Here is a 12,278-nt window from a genome sequence, read left to right as displayed (position 1 = left end):
TTTTTTGTAGAAATGTTGTTGGTTGTTGTTATAATAGATTTTGGTGTATTTCTTTGTAGGTTTAGACAAATTATTGTTATAATCAAGTCGGTTTAAATAACAATAACTGATAATGTTTTTGATGATAACAAAAATTATTTTGTGGAAATAATTTGTTGCACCAAGGAATTTATTTAAGTGTACAAATCGTTTGTCGTGAACTTTAAATACTTTACAATGCATCATGTGGTTACTAGAAAAGATAAATAAATCAAGACAATGCTTGCTAAAGTTGTGTCTGACTCTATTAAACGCGCTCTCAATGTGGCTATGCTGAATATGATATTACAAGCTCACACTCATGATTTTGCGTCTAATAATTTTGGTAAACTAGTTGACCGTATGATCAACGCTTCAAGACAACACTGTGACTAAGATCCTTTGAATATGCCATCCTCTGCCTATCCTTCCATCTATATCATGATACGCTAGATAAATCATGAAGATACATTTGGACATATTTTTAATGTTAATTCATGATCTCTGAAGATTTGATACAAATCGTTATTTTACATGTTGATTTTATGCAATCACAAACACAACCAGAAACTCTAATGCCCTTGAAATTTTTATATATAAAGATCTTGTGATATTCACCGCGATATAGATAAAATACGAGAAACATATTGTCGTCATACATAATAACTCATGAAAATTCTTGTATTAGTTATAAATTCTGATAAACCTAAAATATATTATAAGAGCATACTTTGTAAACATTTTCTTGTGAAAGTTTTTTCATAAAAACCATCTAGACACTCTTTGTAACTTAGTCCAATAGTGGTTGTTGCCCTCAACAACTTGATTGTGCTAAGTTAGAAGATTGAGAAGACTTGAACACAATCAAATTAATTATTAGGAGTTAAGTGGACGTGTGATACTTGTGGTAATTAGTAGATTAAATCCTTTAAGGTAAAGAGATTTGACGTAGCTACCGTGTTGGTGGTGAACCATGATAAATTGTTTATTCTCTTTATCTTCTTACTTGTTTTTGCTTTGTCACGTTCTATTTTATCATTTGATAAAAAAGTTTTTTAAAACCTTAAAAACACAATTCAAACTTCATTTTTAGTGTTTTTCTCTCTTCAATTGTGAGATGAATATTTTTGCTCTTGGCATAACCTATAACTAGGGGTGGACATAATATCCAGACCCGCCCTAATCCGATCAACCCAATAAAAAATTTAAGTTTGTGGACTTCGGGTTGATGGGTTGAGCGGGTGAAAAATAAAAGTTCACATAAATTTACACGATCGAGTTCAGATGAGTAATTTGAATTCATTGGTATCCAAACCCGATCGAATTATATTATTATTTTTATATTATATATTAATATTATTAATTTTATATAATATATTTTAATATGTAAAATTAAAATACACACAACAGTAGTACTACTCACTTTCACTTTCAGTACTAATATAAAAATACATTCAGGTCTCGCAAACACAAAGCCACAAGGCAATTTTTTTTTTTAAAAAAGCCCAATAACACACAACCCTAGCAGCCCAACCCAATTAATAGTGATTTGAGTTCAAATTTCAACACCTCGATTCATCACATCGTCATCCGCCCCCTCTCTCTCTCTCTCTCGTTTCTCTCAAACTCAAACGGTTCTCTTTGAGCCTCGTCTTGCTCACAGTCACGGTCACCATCGCCGCGTACTTATCATTGCCGTCACCATTGCTAGGTGCTCAAGCAAGAAACTTCTTCGAGGGAAACTTCAGGCTAAATTTGGTCACTATCTCAAGAACCTGGATTGCAGCTTTCAACCTATAGTCTTTGTGCATCTCCTCTTTTGAGATACTTGAGGCGGTGACAAATATTTCAGCACCAGAATCTGGTACAGTACTAGTGGTGCATCATGTATAGCTTCATTTTTTGCTGATGTTCTCTCTGTAAAATTCAAAGAAAAACAAAACAAGATTTAAAAAAGACCAATCAAGTCCAACCCGTTTGTACCCACCTACACACAACCGACACCCTACGTATCCGATTTAAAAAATAGACGTAATTGGACCAAGAAATCCCACCCATGTATTGGGCCAGTTTCACACTTTTGCTCCAAAACCGCCCGATGTCCACCCCTACCTATAACCTACATGTTTCTCCAAATGTTTTTATACTTTCGAGTCCTCTGTGCACTCCTTGTACTGGAAGTTTGTTATATTAATGCAGTTTTACCATTTAAAAAAAAATTTCATTGTTAGTTAATTAAATAAACTTAGTTAGTGAAATCAATTAAACAAATAATTTTGATGAAGAATGAAATTCAAGTAAAACGAAATTTTATATTGGGTTTTCTAATAAAATTAAATTTTTTTCCTTTTAAAAAATTCATATTTTATTTATTTTAAATTAAAAATAAATTTAAATATTTATGGATAATTTTTTTACAATGTATTAAATGTCTTTGCAAAAATATTTTTTTAAAAATTTAAAAATTCAAGAACAATTAAAACCTTTCCAACAAAGATTAAAACTAGATATAGAAATTTTTTATAAAAATTAAAGATTTATTTAACCTCAAAAATAATTTTTATCTCAAGTTTGCTTTCAGTCAAACCATCGAACCAAACAAAAAGAGAAAGATAACTCAACATTTCCTTTTCTCATTCCAAATGGTATAAAAATCGTTTTAATTATCTTCTTCATCTTTTTCTCAACCCATTTATTTCCATTCCCTTTCTCTTGCCAACCGAATATAGCACATTTAATTTTCAATTTTACATTGTATTTTAATTTATCTTTCTAAAAAAAATTATATTCTATTTTATTTTGATTTTACGATAAATCGTTCTAATTATAATTTTGATTTTTCCAACATAATCTTACAAACTTAATTTAATTGAAACTATTACAAGATTATTACTTTTTCTTATTAGAGTTAAGATTCTTTGACCCTGAATTAAAACATATTTTACATAAATTAAATTGAATATTATTATTATTATTATGAAATTTGTTAATAAGTGATTTAAAACATTTTTAAAAGAATTAAAAAATAAAAATTTAACATTAAAAAAACAATTTTAAATTTTAAAAAATTAAATATACAATTTCTAACACTCCACCTTTAATGTGATATTAATATATTTTATATTTTTTTTTACTCAACTATATTTAAATCTTAACAACTAAAGACCGTGTAAAAAACAAAACTACACTAAACACAATTAGCAACATTTACGTTGGTATTACTTTATTATCCTCACAAACTCAACCACAGTAACCAAATAAGCCACACTCACCATTGGATAGTTTTTTTACCCTAGCTTTTGATAGGTCATAATAGTATCCTCACGAGTTTCGCCCCGAAATATCTCAACATTAAATGGCGCTAATAACTAACTTTATTCACTGTGATGACTTGTGCGAAGACTTGTCAATTCTTCACTAGTCGACATGTGTGTGTCATTTTCACCCTACAATTTTTTTTGGGTTTCTGTTTTCACTCTACAATTTTAATTTTAATTTCAACTAACTAATAAATAAAAAAATAGAGAAAAAAAAAAGGAAATAGAGGGGAAAAAAATGAAATGAAAGGAAACAAATAGAGAGCGTGAAGAGTGAGTGAGAGAGAGAAGACGAGTCTCGTGTCTGCGCGAGACTGAAACTGAGACTGAGAGAGACTAACAACAACGAGATCTTCAATTTTCTTCTCAATACTTTCTCTTAGCTTTTGACTGAAACTTTTTTGTTTGCGATGGAACAAGTAACTTCAATGCACCGATTTTCGATTCCGATTTTCGTGTTAACACGCGCCGATTTTGAATTGTGAATTTCGCTTTTTTTTTTGCAGTACGAAAAGGTTGAGAAGATTGGTGAAGGAACATATGGCGTCGTTTACAAGGCTCGTGATCGCGTCACCAACGAAACCATCGCGCTTAAGAAAATTCGTCTCGAGCAGGAAGATGAAGGAGTTCCTAGCACCGCTATTCGTGAGATTTCACTCCTTAAAGAAATGCAGCATAGGAACATCGTTAGGTATATATATCTATCTCTCTTTTCTATTTATTTTTTTGTTTGTTTATTTTTTATTAATTATTTTTCTGTATTAGTTCATTTTTTATGTGAAGGAGTTGATGATTGAATTGATGTGTTAATGAAGTGAATCGGAGGTTTAACGATGGTTTTACTATGCTTTTTTTGGGTGAATTTCTTTTTATGCTTTTTGGAATTTTGACTTGATTTGTAGTGTAATGTTGGATCTGCAAGAGTATTGATGCTTATAATTTTAATCATTAACTGAATGATATAAGGTCTTGGTGATTGTTTCTCATAAATTTTTTTTAAAGTTTTAATATCATTCTGTAGGTTTGTCTTGGTCTGAATAATGTTGTTGCCATTGTGTGGTTAGTATTGTTTGTCATTAGGTATTCATATTTTCTGATGGCATGTGTTGATGTTTGGAACTGACAACCAATCTTTATCCCGCATGGTGGGGTTGGATGCATCAATCAACTGACAACCTGTTTTGGATGGTTTGATTTGATTCAGTTAATGTTCATGTTTGATAAACTGGTAGTGATGCTGGTACTGTCCGAAGTACTCATTTGATGGCTTTATGCTTAAATACTATGTATTGTTCATTTGGGCGAGGTGACTGTAGGATGCATCAACAATTATGTCAACAATTTCGTTCTTGAGTCTTGCTTCTGAACTTACTAAATTCATATATGTAATGTACTATGGTTTTATATGTCCCTCAATAACACCCATAATAAGCAATGCAAATTCTATTTTAGCTGTTATGTAATTTCTGCTATCAAAAAGTAGATTGAACGACACAAGAAAGGATATTGACTGTAATTTTGCCCCCACTTATCAGTTCTTTCAATTACGTTGCTTTGTTAAATCTTATTCTGCATCTGTAGTCATTTCCTTATCAAGATATATGGCTGGTGGTTGTGTGGATAACAGGTTGCAGGATGTGGTGCACAGCGAGAAGCGATTGTATCTGGTTTTTGAGTATCTGGACTTAGATCTGAAGAAGCATATGGATTCATCTCCTGAGTTTATAAAAGATCCGCGACAAGTAAAAGTGAGTCACTTCTCTGATTTTCTTATCTCTTCTTCTCTCTGTGTTTTTTTTTGAGATGTCACATATGTTTTTGTAACTCAAGTTATTATTGAAAGAGTGAGCAAGAAATTTTATGGTTTCCTTATCCCGTGTCTTGTCTTTCCACAAATCAAGTTTAGACAGTGAGAGTGATTAATGAATGATGATAAGCATATGGTGGCAACAAATAGTTTCGCTTGTCAAATTGCTGGTATACATAGGATTTGATTTATATACAATGTCAGTATAAATCTCTTTACACCGTCAGTCAATTACAACTGCTAGATGATTAACAATATTTGACTTTAAATATAACTATTTTCAAAATACACATGTGAATAGTTGTGGTTTCTGATAGTGTAAAACTTTTTACATTAACAGTGCATATAAATTAAACTCATACATATGGGGCATGTCTTGTGATTTTGGCGACGAATTACAGAGTTTACTGGATTACAGTTACTTGGTGTTTATGATGTTTTCGGATAAAGTTTCCCGCTTCCGGAAATAATTGATGATTTGGTTAAGTTTGACCTTTAGAATTTTGGTTGGAGCTGTCCTGTGTTTATATAACAAGTTGTTATTAGTTCATTTAGTTGATTAAAAAAGAGCTCCATCGTGTTGGTTCAAGCCAATGTAGTATGGCTGTAGAGATACTGTACTCAGATGCAGCCATCGCTTATTTCTCTGGTTATGGTTTCCTGAATTCCCTTCATATTGCCTGCTCAACTGCCACCTCATTAATGTACAATCGAAGTGTATTTAGTTATGTTATGTATGTTTCTGTTACCTTCAACTCCCTTACCTCCCTTCCCATTGTTTGCAGGCATTTCCTCTTATAATTTATGTATGGTTTAAATATGTCCTCTTATGATTTAAGTATGGTTTAAATATTTCCTCTTAAAATTCATAATTAATATTGAATCTATTCTGTCACGGCTTCAAACATATAGCTGATAATTTTGGTGAAGCTGGCCTGTTAATTTGGAATTTGAATTTTATAATGATCTTTTTGCAGATGTTCCTTTATCAAATGCTCTGTGGAATTGCTTACTGTCATTCACATAGAGTTCTTCATCGAGATTTGAAACCACAGAATTTGTTGATAGATCGCCGTACCAATTCACTAAAGCTTGCAGATTTTGGATTGGCTAGGGCATTTGGAATTCCTGTTAGGACATTTACTCATGAGGTTTGTGCGCTATCTTTTGTTTGCTTTTGGTCATTCGTCGAGATAACAAAAATTTGAAGTTAATGGGTCTATGAGCAAGAAGATTCCTGTCAGGACATTTACACATGAGGTTCGTATGTACCTTATATTTGCTTCTAGTCATTCATTCAATAACAACAAACTAGAAAGGAATATAAACATAATAAAAATGTAATCCTCCTCTTGCTATTATTAGAGGAGTAAGAAGATTAATGGAGTATCACTGCCTGACCCGACAGGACAGTGTATAAGAGAATAAAATGACAGAGATAAAAGATGAGCATATGAAAGAAGAGGGAAGAAGACAAGAACAGAAAGAAAAAAGAACAAAAAAATGGAAGAGATAATTAGGGTAGAGAAAGGGATAGCCTCATAAAAAGGAAAAATAAATAACAGAAAAATGAAAGGGCCGGAGAAAATGGATGGGTTCAGAGAAAGGGAAGCGAGAGGTGAGAAATTGAAAATAGAAAGAATGGAGCTCTCCAGAGATGGGATATTGCCACTGCTGGAGATGAACGAAGAAAGACTTGAGTGGATCTGGGAGTAACCAAATGAGTTGTGGAGGACGAGTTTTTGTGCTTTAGGTGTTCAAGCTTCTGCGTGTCATGGGTTAATATCATCAATTCGATTCATCTGTGTGTGTGTTTTCCCTTGGTTTCTCTGCCATTTCCACCAGTTGTTTCCTGGGTATCATGGGAATGGTGGCCGCCATGACCCTCCACATGAAAAGTTGAAAACTAACATGCCCTAGCCTCTATGGGGTCTTGACTCTTGACAGATTTCCGCCATTCCATTCTTCCATGGCTGTCATTTAACAATGTTGGGAAACTCTCTTTGGGAATGCTGAAAGATCATTGGTCATTTTCATATCATGCACCATGCATCATTGCTGATTATATTAATTATTATTAATACATGAAAAATTTATTGTATGAGTTGGAAGATGTTCACATATATTTCCTAACACTTTACAAATATCAGGTTTATTATATAATCTGGCATTGACGGTTTTTTCAATTGGTTAGACCAAACTGCATCAACCAAATGACTTGAGTTTGTTTCCCAGTAGTGATCCTTCATTACTAGGTCATCTGTATGTACTACTACTATAAGCCTGCACTAAGTCTTCTATCGTGCCCCAACCTTATAGTGGTGAAACCTCCCCTTCCCCAAAGTTTTGTTAACCTATAAAACGTATGTATTTATCATTTTGAATAGAAACAAAGGTGGTTTGGTAGTTTCGGGGAGAAACAACATAGGGGTTGGAACGATAAGGAGGCCATGGGTTAAAAAAAAAGGGTTATGCTAACATTAGGGCACTTGTTAAGGAGTTAAAAAATAGAAAGTTTACGTTGGAAAGAACAAAATTTAAGCTTTTAAAAATTTGAATAGACAATTTCCAATACACTTTTATTATATTATTTCTATATTTAGATTCTTAACAAGTGTCCGTGGGCACTTGTTAGTATTTCTCCAAAAAGTTAGAGCATATTACGAGTGCATATAAAATCTTGTGGAAAGGTGGCAGTATGGTAAATATATTTAATATTTAATACCATTTTGCTGTCATTGATGATTGTTTGTAGGTAGTTACACTGTGGTACAGAGCTCCAGAAATATTGCTTGGATCTCGTCATTATTCTACCCCAGTTGATGTTTGGTCAGTGGGATGTATATTTGCAGAGATGTCAAACCGACGACCTCTGTTCCCTGGGGACTCTGAGATTGATGAATTGTTTAAAATATTCAGGTGAATATCTTTATTTCCATAGGTTTTATACTTGATAAATATAAATCATTTAGTATCTATCATCCAAAAAAGAGTCTTTTGAGTTAAAAAATGGCATATTTATATATATATATATATATATATATATATCTGAGATTGATGAATTGTTTAAAATATTCAGGTGAATATCTTTATTTCCATAGGTTTTATACTTGATAAATATAAATCATTTAGTATCTATCATCCAAAAAAGAGTCTTTTGAGTTAAAAAATGGCATATTTATATATATATATATATATATATATATATATAAGGGATTCGACTGTAGAATCTGTATTCTATTTTGGCAAGAAATTATTATTATTATTATTATTTATTATTTATTATCAAGTTTACACATTCGTCATTGGCGTGGATGTTTGTCCCCTTTAAAATCTAACCGTGGTGCTGGAGTCGTTGTATAAATTGCAACCATGTGTACTGCACAACTAAAAAATTGTGATTGACTCTTGAAATCTTCAAGCTGAGCTTTATTCATCGTTATTTCTTCAACATTTCTTGCCATACTTTGCAATCCATCATTATTATCTACATTTAACCACAAAATTGTTGGCTACGTTTTTGTTGAAGTATTTGTCTCTTCCATTGAATATATAGCTGGACTTTGAGATGTGCAAGCATCTTGTTTCAAATGCTAAACATGACTAGCTTTTCCTAAAATCAAAATAAGAAAAAGATACGAGATATTATCAACTTTGTCTTGATTGGAGTCACTATGGTTATTGCATTTGAACTTGTGGAAAATCGGCACTTTATTAAATTTTATAATATCAGTTCATTCAAAATTTTCTTTTGGTAAAGTAATGGAGAAAGGAAAACCTTTCCTGTTTTTGTTTCAGGAGGTTATGGCTGTCAATAAAGTGATTTTCAGTGAGATTTGAGTTTTGAGATAGCATTTACTTCTTTATGCTATTTTCCCTGCTTTTTTAGTCTGTCTCTTATTTACCGACTGAAATAGGAGTTCTTAATGGTGATTTTTCAATTTAACAGTTTCTGTAGCCATCCGTGAGTTAGAAGAAATTCTAGTTGACATATCAAAATCTGTTAAATAGATTTGAAAAATGGGACCATCGAATTTTTTTGTTGCTTTCTACATATATTTGTTATATATTTACTGTTTACATTTTGCTCTTTAATGAAGAATCTTGGGTACACCAAACGAAGATACATGGCCAGGAGTAACTTCATTGCCGGATTTTAAATCAACGTTTCCCAGGTGGCCATCTAAGGTAAAGGGCTGTTTGTGCTTAATCTGGATTGATGTGATCTTTATTACTATAATATAATAATTTAACCCCATCATCTACTTTGCAGGACCTAGCAACCGTGGTCCCAAATCTTGAGCCAGCTGGTCTTAATCTTCTTTCTGTAAGTGCAACATGTGATACAGTATTATTTTTTCGCCATTATTAAAAATTAGTGCAATAAGTTTATACCTCAACTGCCACCAGTCTTGGTCTCTAAAACTGGGACGGGGGCCTCAGTATGAATATGCATTATTGTGATAAAATTAAACAAAAACTAGTGTATTTTGTTATTAATTTGGAGATGGTACTTTCTGCTCTGTTTTAAAAATTAACACAGAACAAGAGAAATCTATCTAGAAGCAATAATATAAACTTACATATTAGATGGTAGTCATCCTTACTGATCGTAGCTTATAAAACACGGCACTTCATTAACTTAAAAATATCATTTATGGGGGGAACTTCATTTAGAAGGCATTCTTGCCATTTTCTTGTTTTTGTTATCGACATAGAAATTTTTATTTAAAATTTGTATTTATATTTATATTTATATTTTCATAAGCACAAAATACTGAAGTGTTGAAATATGCGTGTGTTTTCTAGCATTCTTTTATTATTATATTACTCGTTGAAAGCAGAAGGATTACCCTTTTTTTCTCGTTAATCTTAAAGAGAGATGCTAGTACTGTCCTTAAATGCCTTATGTGCTTTTTGAATATTTGATTGTTCCCTCGTTTGGGTCTCAAGCTGGTTTATGCCTTCTTTGCATGGTGGGATAATTAGACATCAAATTCATTCCACTATTCTATTTATCAAATAATGAAATAGAACCCATGTATTAAATTTTAATACTCTATATTAGTTTATCTGCATTTTAGATGCCGATGTATTTTTTTGGGTCCTTGGAATTTCTATTTTCTTTGGCGCTTACTTTATTGTATATATGTGTATCTATTGTATTCCAGAGCATGCTTTGCTTGGATCCCAGCAAAAGAATTACAGCCAGGAGCGCTGTGGAGCATGAATACTTCAAAGACATTAAATTTGTACCCTGATTCCATATCTTAATGGTAAAGGTGTTTATAGCAATATGTGCAGAATTTATGGATTTTGATTGTGCAAGAAATGCGTGCTATCTTTGCTATTTTCTTCAATGACTTGGGACCATGTGTCAGATTTCAATTTTGTCCTTACAAATATTTCAGATTCAACTAAGTGTGATAATATTGCAAATTACCTTCTTTTTTGTCCTAGTCTCAATACCAATACACAGGTAACTATTCAGTTTGTTTGATTTATGATTGTAGAACAAATACGTATATTATTGCAAGAGGTACAAACTTTTTTCTATGCTGAACAAATACCTTCTCATGTGAAAGTAAATTTCAAAAACAAGTATTCCATATGTGGAGCGTTTTCCCTGAAAGACCAGAAGCAGGTTCCCATACCTCTATTTTGAAAGAGATGGTCTTAATTTTAAACTATGATTCAGTCCCCTCTTCAACTTTATTTCCCGGTTCTGATTTTCAATTGTTGAATCTTTTGAATCATATACGCCTATTCTTCAACGATTGTAACCCCTATTCACTTTGCCAAATCCAAATCTTCCCATGAGCCTCCGGGATTTTAGATTACGCCTTCAAAGTATATCAGAAATTGGTGAACATGAATGATATGCAACTAAAAGCTTATTGGTCGTAGAAATGTGATAAAGAATATATACCCATTATACCTGTATTATTCACCATTATTTGTTTCCTTATTGATTTTTTCCCGTTTTCTAAAAAACCCACTTCCGCCATTGCATTCTCATGTGGAACATCATCTGATTTTTTCTCGTTTCCTTATCAAAGACAACAATATAAATTGGATATGTACTCTGAGAGGTGTGCCCACTCCTTCATCCTTGTTTGCCATGTCACATGCAAATAACCCATGTATGCATTCTGTACATTATATGCTCCCAAAATGTGATACCCCCACCACCCACTTTCACTACTAAAAAACTTCTATGATTTTGGAAGTGCCCTCAGGAATGGCGCAATAGAAGTACTACAATAATGTGGTATAATCATTGATTGAGTGGTTAATGATCGATAGAGGTACCACATTCATGCGGTATAATTATACAATCAATGACTTATATTATTTGACAATGTAAAATTGATTTATTCATTGCATAGTTTCTTTTTCTTCTATTTCTAACTATTGCATAAGAAAACAGGAAACAAATATTTTTTAGATAAATAAATATAAAAAATCACATAACAAATATTTGTCACTAATACATATAAAAATATAAAACAAATATTAAAATAAAATAGGATAAATATTTATCATTGATGCATACAAAATCACATGATAAATATTTATTAAAAAATCACTGAAAAAATATTTACGACTGATACATAAAAAATACGAAACAAATATTTATCATTGATAAATATTACAAAAATACGAGATAAATATTTATAAAAAACACGATACAAACATCTGTAACTGAAATATATAAAAAAAACCATGTAACAAATATTTTTTAGTGATATATAAAAAAATATGAGATAAATATTTGACATCGATAATTATTGAAAAACAACGAGACAAATATTTTTTGTTAATACATACAAAAATACGAGACAAATATATTTCATTAATGACTATATAAAAATATAAAATACATATTTATATTTACTATTGATACATATAATGAAAGTTTTATTTAAAACTAAATCAGCCATTTAAAAATATCAACTCCGCGTGTCACACGAATTTCTTGTTAGTTTCTTTTAAAAGGTTTACATGTATTTACATTTTTTAGTCAACTAAAGGTTTGCATATTAAGGACAACAAAAGGGATACGTTTTGGGCGCTGTTATTGACACCTCTCTGTTTGCTACTACAATCAAGAATTTGAAAGTTTAGGCTACATT

General features: G+C 31.7%; 1 protein-coding gene across 1 annotated transcript; it reads left to right on the top strand.

Moving 5' to 3' along the window:
* The first annotated feature begins 3,575 nt into the window (after nt 1-3,575).
* Nucleotides 3,576-10,594, top strand: LOC101513831 (cell division control protein 2 homolog 1). Its single transcript, XM_004486452.4, has 8 exons — nt 3,576-3,754; nt 3,842-4,026; nt 4,963-5,083; nt 6,120-6,293; nt 7,898-8,061; nt 9,243-9,330; nt 9,416-9,469; nt 10,314-10,594. Exons 1-8 carry the CDS (start codon nt 3,746-3,748, stop codon nt 10,401-10,403), a joined length of 885 nt encoding a protein of 294 aa, XP_004486509.1. The 5' UTR covers nt 3,576-3,745; the 3' UTR covers nt 10,404-10,594.
* Nucleotides 10,595-12,278: the final 1,684 nt, after the last annotated feature.

The sequence above is a fragment of the Cicer arietinum genome, chromosome 1 (genome assembly GCF_000331145.2).
Source record: "Cicer arietinum cultivar CDC Frontier isolate Library 1 chromosome 1, Cicar.CDCFrontier_v2.0, whole genome shotgun sequence".
Classification (NCBI taxonomy): Eukaryota; Viridiplantae; Streptophyta; class Magnoliopsida; order Fabales; family Fabaceae; genus Cicer; species Cicer arietinum.
Note: the sequence above shows the minus strand (reverse complement) of the source record. Positions and strands in the feature narration are given on the sequence as shown.